The following is a 17,372-nucleotide window of genomic DNA, read 5'->3' on the forward strand; positions in this document are numbered from 1 at the left end:
TGCTTCAGCCCCGGCTCCTCCCCCCGCCCATGTGTCCGGTCCCACCTCTCCCTGGCTCACTCGCACCCCCCATCCCCAGCGTCTGTCTGTCTGTCTGTCTGGGTCACCTCTGAAGCCAGTGGCTGGCGTGTGTCTGGGGCGGGGGGCGGGAGCCTGCCTCTCTGGGGAGCTGCTTGCCCCTTCCCTTCCTCGCTTGTCCACCCCAGGCCCCCCACCCTGGGCACCCCCACTCTCAGACACAAGCAGAAACACACACGGGCACACACGCACAGCCTCGCTTCCCTGGGATTCCCCCCGCACACCCCCGGAGCCAGAGGAAGGAGACGCGCGCACACACACACACAAGGGGGTCCGATGGGGTTCGGGCTGTCTGGACAGACGGGAGGACGCAGGCGGCCGGACGCCCGGCGGGACGCAGACAGGAGGCACAGATCCCAGGTACACAGCATCCATCCAGGCTTGGGGGGGCTCAGGGTGGGCGCAGACAGAAAGACCCCTCCCTGACTCGGCTGCGCCGCAGCCCTCACACAGACACACCCCCCCTCGGCACCACAGCCCCAGACACACGGGTCCTCACCGGGGAGATGGCAGTCCTTCGGGAGAAGCCTGGGGGCCGGGCGGACCCTCCCAGGCCGACACCCCCCGGCTGGGCACCGGTGGCCGAGGGAGGCTGCGGGCGGAGGGTGGCGGCGGTGGCGGCGGCGGCAGCGGCGGCGGCTTGGAGGAGCCGGAGCGGGAGGGATTCGCACACTCGCTATTCTCACACACACACACACACTCACTCGGGATGCGATTAACATTCAGTCCCCGTCCGTCCCTGCCGGGAGACCCACAGCCCCCCCTCCTGGCGTCCCTGGGGACCCCTTCTCCTGCCAGGGCTGGGGGGAGGGGGCTGCTCCCCCCCACTCCCAGCCTCTGCCCTCCCCCTGGGACCAGGGAGTGAGGGGCTGAAAACAAAAAGGAGGAGGAGGGCAGGTGGGGACTCAGAGCCCGGTGTGGAGCCAGCAGCTCTGCACCTGGGCGCAGGGCTTGGGGGGCCGAGTGCTGCCCCCTCCCCACGCTGAGGCTTGGGAAGCAGGGGGCTTTCCCCTGACCTCAGTGTCCATTGCCTACAGCCATCAATTGGCCTCTGTTGTCCTAGAAAGCCAGGCCTGCAAACCAGGTCTCCTTCACTGAGGCCAGCCCCCGCCTCCTCCCTCAGACCCACGAATCTGGCCCCTGCACTCCCCCCTCAGACCCACGGGTCCAGCCCCTGCTCCCCTCCCTCAGACCCATCAGTCCAGTCCCTGCCTTCCCCCCTCAGACCCAGGGGTCCAGCCCCCGCCCTCTCCCCTCAGACCCACGGGTCCAGCCCCTGCCCTCCTCCCTCAGACCCAGGGGTCCAGCCCCCATTCCCCTTCCTCAGACCCATGGGTCCAGCCCCTGCCCTCCTCCCTCAGACCCAGGGATCCAGACCCTGTCTTCCTCCCTCAGACCCAGGGATCCAGCCCCTGTCTTCCTCCCTCAGACACAGGGATCCAACCCCCAGCCCCTCCTCCCCCAGCCCCAGGGATCCAGGGTCCCAGCCCCTCCTCCCTCAACCCAGGAGTCCAACCCCAGCCCTCCTCCCTCAGATCCAGGGGAGGCTGTGGTCTGCAGGGGGAACACACTGCCTTCCCCCAGGGGTGTCTGAGCACCTGTGCATGATGGAGGTTGAGGTTGCTCAAGAAACAGGGTCCGGAGGTATTTCTCCTTGGGGCCCCAAGCACGGTTTGTGCTGGGAAGTCAGGACGCCCAGTACTTAAAAGGAACTTGGGGGCCGGTGCCACGGCTCACTAGGCTAATCCTCTGCCTGCGGTGCCAGCACCCCGGGTTCTAGTCCCGGTTGGGGCGCCGGATTCTGTCCCGGTGGCCCCTCTTCCAGGCCAGCTCTCTGCTGTGGCCAGGGAGTGCAGTGGAGGATGGCCCAAGTGCTTGGGCCCTGCACCCCATGGGAGACCAGGAGAAGCACCTGGCTTCTGGCTTCGGATCAGGGCGGTGCGCCGGCTGTAGTGGCCATTTGGAGGGTGAACCAACGGTAAAGGAAGACCTTTCTCTCTCTCTCTCTCTCACTGTCCACTCTGCCTGTAAAAAAAAAAAAAAAAAGGAACTTGGGCTCCAAGGAGGGCCCCCAGATTCCTGGGTCCCAGTGGAGAAGGGACTTCTGGACCCATGGGTCTGTGGGAGGAGGGCTGGGTCTGGACCCCTGGGTCTGAGGGAGGAGATGCTGGGGGCTGGACCCCTGGGTCTGAGGGAGGAGGGCTGGGACTGGACCCCTGGGTCTGAGGGAGGAGGGCTGGGGGCTGGACCCCCGTGTCTGAGGGAGGAGGCACTGGGGCCTGGACCCCTGAGTAGAGGGAGGAGGGGCTGGGGGCTGGACCCCTGGATCTGAGGGAGGAGGCACTGGGGCCTGGACTCCTGAGTCTGAGGGAGGAGGGGCTGGGGGCTGGACCCCTGGGTCTGAGGGAGGAGGTGCTGGGGGCTGGACCTCTGGGTCTGAGGGAGGAGGGCTGGGGCTGGACTCCTGGGCCTGAGGGAGGAGGGCTGGGGCTGGACCCCTGGGTCTGAGGGAGGAGGGCTGGGGGCTGGACTCCTGGGTCTGAGGGAGGAGGGGCTGGGGCCTGGACCCCTGGGTCTGAGGGAGGGGAGGCTGAGGCTGGACCCCTGGATCTGAGGAAGGAGGGGCTGGGGGCTGCCTTCCTGTCTCCTGGGTGGTTTGGAGTGGGAGGCCCCCGCTGAGGCAGATGCCTGCAACCCAGCCTTGGGGTCTCTGTCCCGAACTTCAAAGCTCAGCCACCAGCCTCCTGAATTCCCACCCAGGGCGGAGCACGGGCGGCTGGACTACGTCCTGGAAGAGATACGGTTGCCTGGGGCCACGAGTGCTGGATTTGGGAGTCTCGGATCCCAAAGACCCCAAAAGTTCATGGCAGGCAACCTTGCGGGCGCATTCGGCGCTGACGCTGCACGGCCGCAGGTGCGCGACAGGGGGAGCCCGAGAACCGGCTCCCGCCTTCGGGGGCGGGGCTCCCAGCCCGGGTTCCTCCCCCTCCCGCTCTCCCTCCCTCTTCCCGGCTCCAGCTCGGCCACCAGCTCCGGCTTTGGCTCCCCCTTCCAGGGCCCCCTCCGCCGAGCGGAGCCCACCCGAGGGTCCCTTTCCCGCCCCCCAGCCCGGTCGCCCGGCCCGAGCAGCAGCCCCGGGGGGCAGCCCCCCGCCAGCCCGCCTCCCTGCAGCTCAGCCCTGCCAGAGCGCCCCCAGCCATGAATCTCTTCCGATTCCTGGGAGACCTCTCCCACCTCCTAGCCATCATCTTGCTTCTGCTCAAAATCTGGAAGTCTCGCTCTTGTGCCGGTGAGAGGCCCACTGGGGCGGGGGGCGGGGAGACCGGAGTGGGGCGTCCCGGGACTCGGTGGGTAGGGTTTGGGAGCACACGGTCCTCTCCCACTGCTTGCGAGAGAACCCAGGTCTGGGGTCACCAGGGGGTCGGCCGCCTTCTCCAGCCTGCAGGACGCACAGTTTTGGGGGGGGGGGGGCGGCGGCAACTCCAGGACCCCAGTTCAGCCTCCCGCAGCCCCAGTTGGGCAGCCTGGAGGTTCTTGGGCTGGGAGCAGGGAGCCATGGCAGGCGGGGAGGTGGCCCGGAGTTGGTGACGTGGACGGTGGCTGCCAGGAAGGGAGCCGCGAGGGAGGTGACTGGTTCCGGGGGCAGGGGGGCGCTGAGGTCAGACAGGGTCCTCTCCCTCAGGCCCCTTCGCAGCTCAGATCGGGGGAGGACCCTCGTGGGCCCCCGGGGTGGTTATGAGGCCTAGCCTGGGATGGAGCCTCGGGCTGGAGTAGCTTCAGGGCCGGGACTGCCCCCTGGCTGTGGGCGGTGGGAAAGGGCCCGGAGCCCGGTGCTTGGGAGGCCCTTGGGGACGGCTGCATTCCAGAGCTGCCTCCAGGCTGGTCCCCGCGTCTGTGCCCGTCCGGTCCGTGGCAGCCTCATCTCTCCCTTGTCTGGCGGGGCTGCAGGGATTTCGGGCAAGAGCCAGGTCCTGTTTGCTGTGGTGTTCACTGCCCGCTACCTGGACCTCTTCACCAACTACATCTCACTCTACAACACGTGCATGAAGGTAACGGCTCCGCCCCCTCCCTGGAGGGGGGGCTGGGTGTCCTGCAGGTGGCCCAGGCCCCACCCTGCGGGCCGAGCCGCCTTCTCCTCACCGCCCCCCCCCCCGCCCCCATCAGGTGGTCTACATAGCTTGCTCCTTCACCACAGTCTGGATGATTTACAGCAAGTTCAAAGCCACTTACGACGGCAACCACGACACCTTCCGGGTGGAGTTCCTCGTCGTCCCCACGGCCGTCCTGGCGTTCCTGGTGAACCATGATTTCACCCCCCTGGAGGTAGGCCGCCCTTCCCGGGCCCTGCGACGGTCAGGTGGGAGGAGCCTGGCCCGACCCTCCCTAGAGCTGTCTCCTGTGGGGTCCGCTCAGACCGCCTTGTCTCACTTGTTGGGTGCGCGGGCTGTGCCAGACGCTGTGGTGAGCATTCCACCTGTGTTAGCTTTTCACTCCTAATAGTCCCATTTCACTGGTGAGAACACTGAGGCCCAGGGCATCTAAACGCCGTGTCCAGGGCCACTGGCCCAGCGAGAACCAGACTGAGGAACTGGATCCCAGATCTGCCAGATTTTATTGGCGTGACACTGGGTCCCCAACTTGAGCCGTCGGTGCCTCTGATTCCCCGTTTGTAAACTGACAAACAGCTACCGAGAGCCACACGCTTGGCCTGGTGGGAAAACACGGCTGGGCTCTGGAGCCAGCGCGCGGGGATGTGAGGCCCTGTTCTGCCCACTCCGCAGCCACGGTACTTCTGGCAAGTTCTGCAGCTTATCGGTGCCAGGGACTTCCGGCTGGCAGACGGGGGGCTCAGCTCGTCCCCCTTGGCTCCCCCGAGCACAGTGTCTGGCGGGAGGTTGGAGGAGCCGTGTCTAGGTTGGTCCGGAGACGGGAGTGCTTAGTCCCAAGCATGGTGCTTCTGCTTCTGGACCTTAGCTGCCGTGGTTCTCATCACCCGCTGTTTTGGCGGGGCCGGTACAAACTCCTCTAGGCCTTGATCGTGTGTCTCCTGGGGCCTGGCAGTGCGTCTCGCAGACCACGAGTGGCCCAGGTGGCACTTTCAGAACCGGGGCCTGAAAAGGGGCTGGCGGGGCGCAGCCTCTTCCTCTCGTCGTCCAGCAGTCCCTGGGGTGCCCAGTGGTGGTGCAGGCTCCTAGCCCTCTCTAGACACTGTTTCCCTCCACTCACTCAGGAGCTGTGCTAGGTGCTGGGGCCCCCAGGGGGAACAGGATGTGCGCGTTCAGGTGGGCACGGCCAGAAAGGAGATAAGATGGGCTGATGTGGGGGTCCGGAAAGGGGAGACGGGACAGTCCCTCTCCGAGCAGTGGTGAGTGCAAAGGCCCTGCGCAGGGAATAAGATGGGATTGGGCAGGACCTTGACAGCCGAGATCAGGAGTTTGGATTTTTATTCTGTTTGCAACAGGGAGAAGCTGCCAGGGGATTTTTTTTTTCCTTCCTCAACTTATTTGAAAGGCAAAGAGACAGAGATCTTCCATCTGCTGTTTCACTCTGCCAATGTGTGTGACCGCCAGGGCAGGGCCACAGCAAAGCCAGGAGCCCAGAACTCCCTCTGGGTCTCCCTTGCTGAGTGGCAGGGACCCGAGGACCTGAGGCGTCACCCGCTGCCTGCCGGGGTGTGCGGGAGCAGGCAGGAAGCTGGAGTCGGAAGCGGATGTGGGACTCTTGGTGTCCTGGTGTCCCGGAGAGGAGACGCTGCACCTGACACTGCCCCTCCCCCACCGCCAGAGGCTTTCGAGTCGGGGAGTGGAGGGGAGTGGGGAGATTCCGTGCCCACCGCAGGGACGGGCAGGCGGAGGCTTGGACGGCCTGGGTGCCCAGGTTCCAACCGCGCGCCCTTCGCTGGAGCGCCGGCCCTGCTGCTCCCTGGGTGGTGCGAGCGTCTCCCCTGCCCGGCGCCTTGTTTCCTCGGGTGCTCACGGTGGTGTGCGCGTGCCGGGGTTGTGTTGCTGCCCTCCCATTCGTGCCCTGTTCTCTGCCCCGGCCTCCGCCCCGCACAGATCCTCTGGACTTTCTCCATCTACCTGGAGTCGGTAGCCATCTTGCCGCAGCTGTTCATGGTGAGCAAGACGGGCGAGGCGGAGACCATCACCAGCCACTACCTGTTCGCGCTGGGCGTCTACCGCACGCTCTATCTCTTCAACTGGATCTGGCGCTACCACTTCGAGGGCTTCTTCGACCTCATCGCCATCGTGGCCGGCCTGGTCCAGACGGTTCTCTACTGCGATTTCTTCTACCTCTACGTCACCAAAGGTAGCGGGGGGCAGGGGGTGGGAGGCCCTGGGGTCTGCTTCTCCCACTTCCCCAAGCTCATGCCCACCGCCCTCCTAGGAGCTCGACCTCCAACCCCTGCCTCCCCGGGGAACAAGGCCCTGTCCCCTTGCGTTCTAGTGCGGGAGGGGCTGCCCGTAGTGAGGATCAGGGTCAGGGCTAGGAAGCGAGGGAACCCCAGATGCTTCTGTGAATCACTGCAGAGACTGGGGGACTGCCTGTAGGAGGTGATGTTGGGCAGAGGCCTGAAAACCAGAAGCTTTGTGAAGAGGGAGGGGCTACAAGGTGAAGGGCGGGGTGTGTGTGTGTGTGTAATTCCCAGCACTCCCCCTGCTCTGGGGGTTAAGGCTGAGGCCCTCTGACCCCACCTCCCTCACCAACCCTTGGCCCCCAGCCCGAGTTCTTCAAGGGGGCAGGAGCAGCCGGTGCAGAAGTGGGGCCATGACTCAGCCCCTGGGTGAGGCCAGGGTCCCCAGCTCCGTGATCGGGGCCTCTGGGACTAACGCCCGCCCCCTTTCTCTCCCCGCAGTCCTGAAGGGGAAGAAGCTGAGTTTGCCGGCATAGCCCTGGCCCTGGCCCTGACGGCGGCGGGCGGCGGAGGAAGCTGACGGGGAACAGCCTTCCCATCGGGGTGATTTTTTAAGAACAACTTCTCCCCGCTCCCCATCCCCCTCCTGCCGGGTTTTTTTTGGGGGGCGGCGGGCGGTGGAGGACCCAAGTCTTGGGGAGCTCAGGACCTGGGATATTTGTAGTTTTTTGCCTTTTAGAAAAGAAAAAAAAATCTTTCCACTATTTAGTTTTGGATCCTGAAGACTCTTTTCTCTTCTGCGCTCTGGTCCTGGTTTTTATAAACTGTTTTTGGGTGTCCTTTGGGGGCCGGGACAGCATCACAGATCTCCCCCGCCCTCAACCCCCCTGGCTGCCAAACACTAAACCTGCCACCCCACCCCCACCCTGCTGCCCACCGTGGCCACCAACACAGCCCCTACCCCCACGGCCCCCAATTCCTGGGGAGGGGAGGGAGGGGGTGAGGGGGGCCCAGGACGGTCTCCCTGCTGTTTTCATGATAATGTTTTTGCAGAGTTTGGGTTTTTTGATCTTACCCTGTTTTTTTTTTTTTTTTCTGACAAATTGGGGGGTGGGGGTGGGGATTGGGGTCGGGGGATAGGAAAGGGGCCGGCCTTAGGAGTCACGGCTCTCAGGCCATGTTTTTGTACAGAGCTGGTGGTTGATTCTTTGTTCTCTTCAAATAAACAGAGGAACACGGTACCTCTCCTCTTGCTCCTCCTTGCACTCTCTGCTGTGTGTGGGGTCCTGCTCCGGCCTTCGCCCCATCAAGCCCACTGTCCGCAGGTGACCAGGGCCCGGCCGGAGCAGGAGGATGAGGAGCTGGGCTGCACCCTGGCCCCTCGCGGCTCCGCCGGGGAAGAGGTTCTGGAGGAAACCTGGAGGATTCCTCTTACCTGGCCCTGGGGCTGCCGAGGGCCTCCGAGAACGAGTGCGTCACAGGCTCCACTCTGTTTTTATAAAATAATGCTAACAGGAAGGGAACAGGGCTGCCGGCCCACACGCCCAGCTTTCCCACTAAAGTCTGGGTTTCTGGCTTCTCTTGGTGTGGCAGTGCCGGGCGCTGGGTTCTGGATGGCTGCAGGTGGCCGGGACTGAGTGGCTGGGCTGCCAGCTTCCCGGCGCGGCCCCCAGGACTCGGCTCCAGGGCCGTTGCCTTTCCTTCCTGGGCTCCCAGGTGGGGGTTTCTGCCTGCTGTCTGGCCCAGAAGCTCTCACCTGGCCTAGTCCCTCCCGTGGACCACACCTGCCTGGCTCTTGTCGGCTTCTGGACCTTTGACCCTTGCCTTGAAGCACTCCCTCCGCGCCCTCTGAGACCGTCCTGATGCCACCCTTGCCCTGCCTGCTCCTGTGCCCGGGAGGTGTGCTGGGGGCTGTGCCTTCACGGCACCCAGGGCTTCCGGAGCCTGTGGGCCTGACCACAGCCCCTGCTTTCCCAACTGGCTTTTTTGGGCTGCTGGGGTTGACCCTGGGGTCGGACTCCCTGTCTGCTGAGCCCCGTGCACCTCTGTGGACACAAACTGAAAACCTCCTGGATCTGATGCCCTTCTTGAGTTTGGCAGGCAAGGGCTTGTGGGCCCCGGGAAACTGACGCACCCAGGACGGCCCAGCCTGCAACAGAGAGGCTGGCTCGTGTCAGCTGCTTCCTGTCCCGCGGCTGCTGCCCTTTCAGTCCAGAGGCCCACAGGGACCGCGTCACACTTATTTCTGTCCCGCCAGGATGGAGCATGGGGCCGGCCGCGTGAGCAGCCCGAGACTAATGGAACCCAACAGCTCAGTGCCTTTGTCCGGGGTGTTAACTAACATTTGCCGGCCACGTGTGCCCCGTGGCGAGGCTTTTTTTTGTTTGTTTTTTTGGGGGGGTGTATTTGTCATAAAAAAATCCTCATGATAAAATGGATTTCCAGTCGTTCTAGAAAAACGAGGAGGGTTAGAGCTATGCTGTCCAGTGGAATAGCGCCTAGTTCTCTTAGTTCTGTCAGGGCCGCTGAGCGCGTGCGGCGCAGTCTGAGTCGGGGAACGCCGTCCGCGTGAGCGTGCAGTGGGTTTTCACCACGGTATGAAGTACGAAATGCCTGAGTTTTGATGTCAATTACATGTGGGAATGCGACTCTTGGATATATTGGGTTAAATAAACTGTATTAAGATTGGTGTCACTTGTTTCCGGTTTTAGTGGGCCAGCACTGCTCTAGAGCCCCCGCCCTGTCCCGGTCACACCCGTCACAGGGCCCTCGCTGGCGCTGCAGCAGGCCAGCTGTTGATAAAGACGCCTCCCTCTTCCCCAGGATGGGCTTTGAAAGGCTGGGGGGGAGCCGAGTGGCAGCTGAGTCCCAGGCCCTCACTGCATGTTCCCTGCAGGGCTCAAGGCTGGGTCCTGCCTATGCTCTGCAGGTGGGAGCCACTCCCATCTCTGAACTTGAGCTTGTGTGGGGCATCTTGTGCCACCCCCACCCCCCCGCCGTGGCTGGGGTGGGGACTTCGCTGGGTGACAGCTGGACAGACTAAGTCCTGCCTGTCACCTCCAATCTGCTGCTATCGGGGTGGAGCCCCAGAGGTGGACGGAGACTGCAGAGACCCCCAGGTGACCCTGTGGGATGGCCACCCCCTCTCCGGCTGCACCCGGGGCCAGAGAGGAACAGACGGGAGGACAGAGGTTCCGGAAACCCTCCTGGAGGGAGGACCGTGGCTTTACTCTTGTGGATGGATAAGCATGTCTAGTCGTCAGGCATCATTGCAAGGCGGGGGGCCTTCGGGGCGGCCACGTAGGGGGACAGGGCAGAGCTGGAGTAGTTCAGGCTGTTGGGGCCGGTGGGGGGCGTGTTGACGGGGCTGGCGGCCGAGGGTGGGGACAGGGTGGTCAGCACCACACCGCCCTCATCCAGGGAGCGCTTGTAGGGGACGGGAGCATCGCTTCGGAGGTCCTGGACGGCCAGGTAGGCCTGGCCTATCTGTGGGCGGAAGAGGGTGCGCTGCAAGGTTGGCTTGGGCTGGGCAGGAGGGGAGAGGGCCTGGGGCTGACAAGGGAGAGGCAGACTGGGGTGGCTGAGCTAGCTGGGGCTGCTGGGAGGAAGGGGTGTCCTGGGGGCCCCCCACTCCTGACTCCCAGGTGAGCTGAGCAGGAATGTTCTAGCTGTCTCACCCAGGGAGGGACCCATCCTCACCCAGATGAGGATGGAGAAGAAGGTGAAGGTGATGGCGGCCTTGGCACTGCCGCTGCCCACAAGGAACTGTTTGGGTGGCGAGTGCTGCCACTGGTTGGCCAGGAAGCAGAAGCACACGAACCAGACGCCTGCCCAAAGGACTGTGGTGTCAGGAGAGAAGAGGGGCCGGGGAGAGCCTGCTCAGCGGGAGGCCGGCAGGGCTGGGGGTCTCTCAGCTCCTCCCCAATCCTGAAAGCTGAGGCCTGGAACAGGCCATTTCAGTTCATTGAACAGAGTTGAGAAGTTCAGTTCCACCTGGTCAGGTGGGCCCCTGCGTTGGCGCGCGCAGGCTCAGAGCACCTCCCCTCACCCAGGGGCCTCAGCTGGTGCCGGACGCAGTGGCTGCCGTGGCTGGCAGGACTCCCTGGGCCCTGAGCTGCTGGGACGGGCTCAGGGGGACGAGGAGGGAGCAAAGGGACTGCAGGCTCCTTAGCTCGTCATTCCCGGAAGCACCCTGTGAGCTGCAGGCCCCCTGCCACGCCCCTGCCTCCTCAGAGGCTCAGAGCAGGTGCGACTCGGGCAAGCCCCCAGGGCGAGATTTCCAACCCAGCTCTCTGGCCAGGGCTCTGAACCCCGCTTCCTGCCACCTGGTGGCTTTTCCAGACGTGGGGTGAGCGCGAGGGAAACACTGGGAAGGTTTCTAGAATCAGCCGGGGAGGGGGGGGTCACAGGGGCCGTGACCTTGACGTGGGCCTGAAGCAGGTGCTTGGGGAGCCGGGGAGGGCTGGGAGCAGGCTGGTGGGGGGGGGGTGGTGTTTGGGAGCTCACCAGCCAAGATCAAGTCCAGGAGCTGGAAGGCTGTCTTCAAGTGGGTGCTGGTGATGCGAGCCTCGTTGGCGTCCAGGGCGAGGAAGGCCACGCACGTGAGGAAGGCCAGGAAGCCGGCTCCCACGGCGAAGCTGCAGGCCACGCTGTTGCTGTTGAGGACACAGCGGAGCTGGGAGGATTCCATGTTGTTCTGGTAGCCGTCGGTCAGCAGTGAGGAAAAGACCACCAGGGAGAAGACCTGTGGGTTTGCAGGGCCCAGGCGGGGAGCTCAGAGGTCCCCGGGGTGGAGGGTGCTCCCACACGCCTGGTCCCCTGTGGGGCCGGCCCTCCTCATCAGCCCGCTCCTCGTCCCCTCTTCTGTAGCCAGGCCAAGGCCTCGTCCTCCGGAATCGTGGCCCCTCAGCCCGTCCCCTCCATGGCATTCTGTGGGCCATGGCCCCGCCCCCACCAGGTCCTCCAGGGTGGGCTCTACTTGGTGTCCCCTCTCCTCCCGCTTCTAATTGCAGCTCCTGCCCCACGCCCACACCTCACTCCACGCCCCATTTCTGCCGCCAGACCCAGGTACTGAGATAAAAGGCTGAGCCAGGAGCCAGGGACGGCCCACGAGCATCCCTAGGCTCTTCGCACCCAACCCTTCTCTGCCTGTGACTTCTGTCTCTCCTCCCAGCCCCGCCAGCTCCTGTTCATTTTTTCCAAGTAAGTTTGTGAAATAGCCCAAATATGCAAAAAAGCACAGAGAAATGCCACACCCAGTGCAGGCTGCTTAGAATGAATAATTGTTTGTTTTGCATCGGGGCTTGGGGGAGGGGGGCCCCAGCACAGCACTGGTTCGGTAATCTTGCCCCCCTGTGTGTGCCCGGGTCTGCACCTGCTCAGCCTTGCCTTCCTCAGTGGCGTAGGCACTGCAGACACAGGCCCAGGCCCCCCTGCCGGCCAGCCCAGGACACGGCAGTACGCACGACCCCGTTTCCTAGACTGTGAGACTGGGGCACAGAGAGGACCGGCAGCTGGCCAAACGCCTCAGCTTGCCGGGGGCACAGCCGGGACTTGAACCGGAGCAGCCTGACTCCTGGGTCTGCTCTTTGCTGGCCCCATGGCTTCCTGGCAGACCAACTCGGTGGAACTTTGGTCCCAGGTGGTATGGTCTGTGCCAGACAGAAGGAGCCAGTGTGTACATGGGGGAGGGGGGGCGGGCCCGGGGGGCTCCTGGATGAGGCGATGCTTGTGAGTGTGAAGGGGGAGAAAGGCTAAGGAGTGCGCACATTGTCTGGAGGGCAACAGGTGGCCACGGTGGGCAGGTGGAGCCCTCTGGCGGAAGGGGTGAATCTGCAAGCAGGGGGGAGGCTGGGGTTTGAGGTTTGAGTGAGAACTGATGTCGTGGGGCTGGGTTTGGGGGGTGAAACACTGGGATCGGATGGAGATCAGAGAGGATGAGGCGTTCACCAGGCAGGAGGAGGAGGAAGGGCGTCCCAGGCGCAGCGCAGGGCTCCTCCAGGGACAGGAGGGAGCTGGGCCAGCCGAGCGCGGAGAGCGGGGGGGGGGGGGGTGGCGGAGATCCCGAGCTTCCATTTCTTCCTTGGGTGTGACTTTATGAACAGCAGTGTGCTGAGCAGAGGGTGGGTCAGAGCAGAGGGGCTGGGTGGAGGCAGGGGGCCCGCAGACCCGAGCGGAGGCTGCTGAGGAGGCCCCAGGCCAGAGGCACCAAGACCAGAGCCCTGGGGAGTCAGGTAATATTTAGGACGCGAAATTGGACCTGGTGATTGATTGGATGCGGTGGTGCTGGTGCTGGGGCTGGCAGGGGAGTGAGCTCAGGGCACAAAAACAACCGAACCTTCTGCGTTAGAAGCCCAGCTCCTCTGGGACCAGCTCTCGGAGGGCGCCTTCTCTCCGCCCCCGGCACCCGGGCCTCACCGGGCCTCAGCAAGTGTGTGTTGGAAGAGTGAATGGGTTCGGCTGCCTGGCTCTGGCTGTGACCTTCAGAGGACCGACCCACCTCCGTCCTCTCGCCTCTGCTCCACTGCCTTCTCTGAACACCAACACGGACAAACAAGCACACCAGCAAACACGACCCCCTTGTCCTGCCCCGCTCCACAGCCCTCACGGCCACCACCGGCTCCTGAGACCCCCGCAGCAGCCCTCAGGGGGTGGCTCTTAGAGGCTCCCAAGGTGGAGCCAGGTGGAGGGCGGACAGCGCATCCATCATGTCCGAGCCCAACTCCGGCTCACCTGCGCCACCTCCCTGGCACCTCGCCCCGGCCCCACGCAGGATACACTGTTAATTTCTCTCTCTCTCTCAGGTGATAAATCGAGCTATTAGGGCAGACTTGAAACAGTCAGATTTGATGGAACCTACCAGCAGTGTGGCCCTGGGAGCCTCAGTTTCCCAGTCGATGCTATGAAGGGGGGGGCGGGGAGGGGTGGGCACTGGGTCCTAGCAGGTGCCCAGAGAGGAACCATCCCCTTAAGGTCAGCGGGCAGAGGCGGGAGCACTACAGCCCAGGCCTCCCAGTCCCGTGGGCTCAGAGTCCACCGACCCCAAGAACCCGGAGCTGCAGCGCCAGCTCGGGCCCTGCCCCCGAGGAGGGGGCTTGGCTGGGCTGGCCGGACCGTCTCCCTCTGCAGCCTGTCTCCCTCTGCAGCCCGAGCCCAACCTCCGTCCACGCCCTCCCCGGCCTGTCCTCAGGGAGGGAGCAAAGACGTATCAGTGAAGGCACCAGCTGGCAGGCGGCAGTGAGGACAGAGCACCAGCTGCCCAGAGACTCCCTACTGAGGAGCCAGGCCAGGGGGGAGGGGGAGGGCGGCGGGCAAAGTCCGTGACCAGAACGTCTGGCGCGTCCGGGCGGCCCCTTCCTCCCCCTGCCCCACACCAGTCCGCGCCAGCTGGGCCTCCTTCTCCCCGGCCACCCGCCCCGCCGTCGGAGGCCTCGGAGACGGCGGGCAGACCCAGTTTGGTTTGCTCAGCAGCTGGGGGACGTCCTTGGGCTAGCCTCAGTTTCCCCGTGGGTTAGGCAGGGTGCGAGCGAGGGACCTGGGCAGGGCACTCACAGGTCTCCTGTGCCCCTGGGGGAGAAGGACCACGTGACGCAGCCCCCATCGCCAGAGGCCCGGGCAGCGTCTCTCTCCTGCCTCGCTAGTCATGACTTTTCCCCGCTGGTAATCACTGCTTAGGGAAAGGACTACTTGGCAGGCCCTTGCCAGTCAGTTTAGGGGGCGTGCACCCCTTTCATCTGCTTCCTGTGGGTGGGCCTTCGGGATCCGCTTGTCACAGATGAGGGTGCAGAGGCTCAGGGAAGCCAGCTTGCTCAAGGTCATGCGGACGCCCCGGAAGCAGGGGAGCTAGGGGACAAAGCGGGGCCCCTGTGAGAGAGACAGGGAGAGAGGAGGTGCCACCGCCGCCACTGCAGCCAGGCTGGCTCAGGCAGAGTGGGGCCACCCACCCTGGCAAGCACGCAGGGCTCCAAGCGAGGCCTGTGGGCTCCTTCCCTGGCCACAGGGCTCCAGAAGGGGTTGGGAGGAGATGCAGGGGTCGGGGGAGGAACCTTGGAGAGACCTGGGTTTGACCTCCCTGGGTCTGTTTCCAATTCTGCCAAAGCTAGGCAAGCCAAGCAGGGCAGGTTAGAGCCCAGAGCCTTGGCTCTTGTGGGGAGCAATCCGGACTAGACTAAGTTACTCGAATTAGGACTTATTCTATGCATCTGCTCTCCCACAATATGGCGCTGGGAGAGAAGTAAACAGCTTCCGCACAGCTGCCTCCAGTTCAACTAATAAACTGTAGGACTTGCTCCCGATTGGAGAGCAGCGTACTCGGCGTGTGGGCAGCCGAGTTGGGATTGGCGGAGGAGGACTATATAGGAGGAGAGAGACGGCATGCACCAGGAACATCTAAGGGGAACATCTGAGGGAACACCTGTGCAGCCCCCCGAGAAAGCCGGCCGGCGGTGTGCCGCTCCCCTGCGGAAGTGGGGAATGCGGCCAGGGGGAACTGCCCTTCCACGGAGGTGGAAGGGATAGTAGCCAACCCGGGAAGAACCAGCAGCAAACCCGGGGAGGGCCGAGCAGACGAAAGAACAGCGCAGGGTCCTGTGTTGCTCCTCCACGAAGAGGGGGAGCGACATAATGGTGCCGTGACTCGGATATGAAGCCTAGGCAGGGTTTAGTGTCGTTCCTCCACGAAGAGGGGGAGTGACAGCTCTGACCGCTCAGGCACAAAGCCGTGCAGAGCAGCGCCGATCGGACCAAGGTGTCCTGGTTCTTCGAGGAGGTGGCAGTGACGTAAAGCCCCTGGCCTGGTGCCTGGTGCCACACGCACTTTGGGCTACGCCATTCTCTTCCCACCTGCCCGTACCTCACTTCCTAGAGCCCCTGCCGGAGAGCTGCAAACGGAAGGGGCTCAGGCATCGCACGGACCCAATGTTGAGCCCTGGCCCTGCCTCCGGCTGCGTGGCCTCGGCCACACCCCAGCCAATAGAACTTTCTGGCCTGACACCAGTGTTCCATCCTGGCACCATCCAATGGGGAGCCACCAGTCACGTGCGGCTGTGGGGCACCGGCACCACGGCCATGGGGACTGCGGAACAGAACTGAGGTTTTTTTAATCTGCTCTGACGGAAAGCACGCTGGACAGCGCTGTCTGTACAAAGTTACTTCACTTTTCTGACCCTTTGTTTCCTTATCTCTAAGGGGGCCGGGCAGGGCCTCCTTTGAAGAGCTTGTTCCTACTCTCAGGGCCCGTTGCTCTCTGGGAGAGGCAGCTTCGGGGACCAGCACTGGGCACAGCGCATTAAGCTGCTGCCTGCAGCGCCGGCATCCCTTATGGGCGCTGGTTCGAGTCCCGGCTGCTCCACTTCCCATCCAGCTCCCGGCTAATGTGCCTGGGAAAGCGGTAGATGATGGCCCAGGTGGGCCACCCATGTGAGAGACTTGGATGGAATTCTGGGCCCTTGGCTTCTGCCTGGACCAGCCCTAGCTGTTGCAATTTGGGGAGTGAACAGCAATGCAAGATCTCTTTCTCTCTCCTTCTATCACGCTGCCTTTCAAATACATAAATAAATCGAGAGAGAGAGAGAGGCAGCTTCAGCCATGGGCTCCCTCTTGTTTTGTTTTCCCAGCGGACCCCTGCTTCTCTGCTTGGGTCTGAGAGCCCAGGACTCCTGTTCTGCCACCCAGGGGTGCCGGGGGGCCCCAGGAGGGCCTCACCCCTGCCAGGATCCGCACAATGGTCTTTGGCCTCCTCAGAAACCGCACGGCCTCACTGTCTGCCAGGTCCTGGAGGCTTTCGGGGAAGTGCATGGCGGCCGCTCTACTGCTGGGGCTACGGCAGGAAGGGGCGGGGGTGCTGGGTGTGGCCGCCGGGGTGCTGCTGTCGGGGTGCTCCAGGCCCACCCTGGGGCGCGGCTGCTGCAAGACAAGATGGGGGGGCTGTCAGAGTCATGGGCTGCTGGGGCCCCCTGAACAGTAGCACAGGGTGGGGGAAGTAGGGGGCCAGGAGTGGGGTTGAGGGGGCATGGGGTGAGGGCTGCCAGGGCTCCTGGGGCTCAGGGGGTGTGGCTGAGGAGCTGCTGGAAGTCCCAGAGGCAGGGGCTGATGGCGTCAGGAATAAGGCAGGAGGGATTTCTGGCCGCCCTGGGAACGGGGCTGCTCAGGATTCCACAAGTCAGGAGTGGGGCGGGGGCTGTGGGGTGGGACTCCCAGGGGTGGGTGCGGGTGCAGGGGCCCCTGATCAAGGGGACATTGGGGGTCCTCCCGGGAGGGCCCAGGTCACGGGCTGTGTTCTCACGAGACGACACGGGGGGTGTCCATGGGGAGTAGGGGTTGGCAGTGGCTGTCAGGGCCCCTTTCAGCCCGAGAGGGGGCAGCATCGCTGTCGGAGGCGCTGGGCATCTCAGGGAATATTCTAGGCTGTCCTTGCCATCTGGGTGTTGCCCAGAATTAAGGGCCCCCCCTTGGAATTCGGCGCCATTTTCCCCAAAGCGCACTGCCTCCAGCGGGGAGTCTGGACCTGAGACTTGCCCCCAGAACGAGGTGGCCGTGTCCCCCGCGCTAGTCTACCTTCTAAGAACCGGGGTCTCCCCTCTAGGGACGTGTGCGTGCCGAGGCCTGGGGGGCCCTCCCCCGGCTCTGGAGCACCGCTCTGCGTCACCTGGCTGGAGGCCGGCCCTTCCTTCCGCCTGCGCCCCCCTCCTGGTGCCTGGTGCCCCTCAGTCTTTTGGTTCCGCTTTTTCCCGCCTTTTCGCTTCTCCACAGCTGATTGGCTGTACCAAAGCCCCGCCCCTCTCTTCTCCCGCCTACTCAGGGGCGAACACGAGAGGGGGCGGGGCCTTAGTGGACGTTGGGACGCTCGCCGTTGGCGGGAGGCGCGCGGGAGCCCTGCCCCGCCCCAGGCCTACCGGGAGTCTCGCGCCTGTCCCGCCCCTTCCCTTTGAAGCCGGCGGAC

At 64.1% G+C, this 17,372-nt stretch overlaps 3 protein-coding genes across 7 annotated transcripts in view; 1 reads left to right on the plus strand and 2 right to left on the minus strand.

Moving 5' to 3' along the window:
* The window catches only part of GRIN2D (glutamate ionotropic receptor NMDA type subunit 2D), a 30,781-nt gene extending 29,860 nt beyond the window's left edge, over positions 1-921 (minus strand). The window contains exon 1 of the mRNA XM_070063119.1: positions 578-921. The gene's annotated coding sequence lies outside the window, so the exon portion shown is untranslated. The remainder of the gene's footprint in view (positions 1-577) is intronic.
* Positions 922-3,031: 2,110 nt separating this feature from the next.
* On the plus strand, positions 3,032-9,123 carry KDELR1 (KDEL endoplasmic reticulum protein retention receptor 1). The gene is made up of 5 exons (XM_051840061.2): positions 3,032-3,367; positions 4,027-4,127; positions 4,243-4,401; positions 6,135-6,387; positions 6,935-9,123. The coding sequence occupies exons 1-5, from the start codon at positions 3,277-3,279 to the stop codon at positions 6,967-6,969; spliced, it is 639 nt and encodes a 212-aa protein (XP_051696021.1). The 5' UTR covers positions 3,032-3,276; the 3' UTR covers positions 6,970-9,123.
* A 502-nt stretch (positions 9,124-9,625) lies between these two features.
* On the minus strand, positions 9,626-17,227 carry SYNGR4 (synaptogyrin 4). Of its 5 annotated transcripts, none has more exons than XM_051840058.2 (5): positions 17,079-17,227; positions 16,136-16,336; positions 10,940-11,177; positions 10,133-10,272; positions 9,626-9,919 (listed from the first exon to the last, which is right to left on the minus strand). In XM_051840058.2, the coding sequence occupies exons 2-5, from the start codon at positions 16,226-16,228 to the stop codon at positions 9,686-9,688; spliced, it is 705 nt and encodes a 234-aa protein (XP_051696018.1). In that variant the 5' UTR covers positions 16,229-16,336; positions 17,079-17,227; the 3' UTR covers positions 9,626-9,685. The 5 variants fall into 5 exon arrangements, with proteins under 5 accessions (XP_051696018.1, XP_051696019.1, XP_051696020.1 ...); XM_051840059.2 differs by having other exon boundaries at positions 10,940-11,129; positions 16,988-17,227; XM_051840060.2 differs by having other exon boundaries at positions 16,136-16,333; positions 17,079-17,224.
* Between the last annotated feature and the right edge of the window lie 145 nt (positions 17,228-17,372).

Source organism: Oryctolagus cuniculus, chromosome 18, assembly GCF_964237555.1.
Source record: "Oryctolagus cuniculus chromosome 18, mOryCun1.1, whole genome shotgun sequence".
NCBI lineage: Eukaryota > Metazoa > Chordata > Mammalia > Lagomorpha > Leporidae > Oryctolagus > Oryctolagus cuniculus.

Coding starts and splice junctions, on each gene's coding strand:
- KDELR1 (XM_051840061.2), top strand. CDS start 3,277: ATGAATCTCTTCCGATTCCTGGGAGACCTCTCCCACCTCCTAGCCATC. Junction 4,402..6,134: donor ATGATTTCACCCCCCTGGAG/GTAGGCCGCCCT, acceptor CGCCCCGCACAG/ATCCTCTGGACTTTCTCCAT. Junction 6,388..6,934: donor CTACCTCTACGTCACCAAAG/GTAGCGGGGGGC, acceptor CTCTCCCCGCAG/TCCTGAAGGGGAAGAAGCTG.
- SYNGR4 (XM_051840058.2), bottom strand. CDS start 16,228: ATGCACTTCCCCGAAAGCCTCCAGGACCTGGCAGACAGTGAGGCCGTG. Junction 11,178..16,135: donor TTGTGCGGATCCTGGCAGGG/GTGAGGCCCTCC, acceptor GCAAACCCACAG/GTCTTCTCCCTGGTGGTCTT. Junction 9,920..10,132: donor TCTTCTCCATCCTCATCTGG/GTGAGGATGGGT, acceptor TTCCGCCCACAG/ATAGGCCAGGCCTACCTGGC.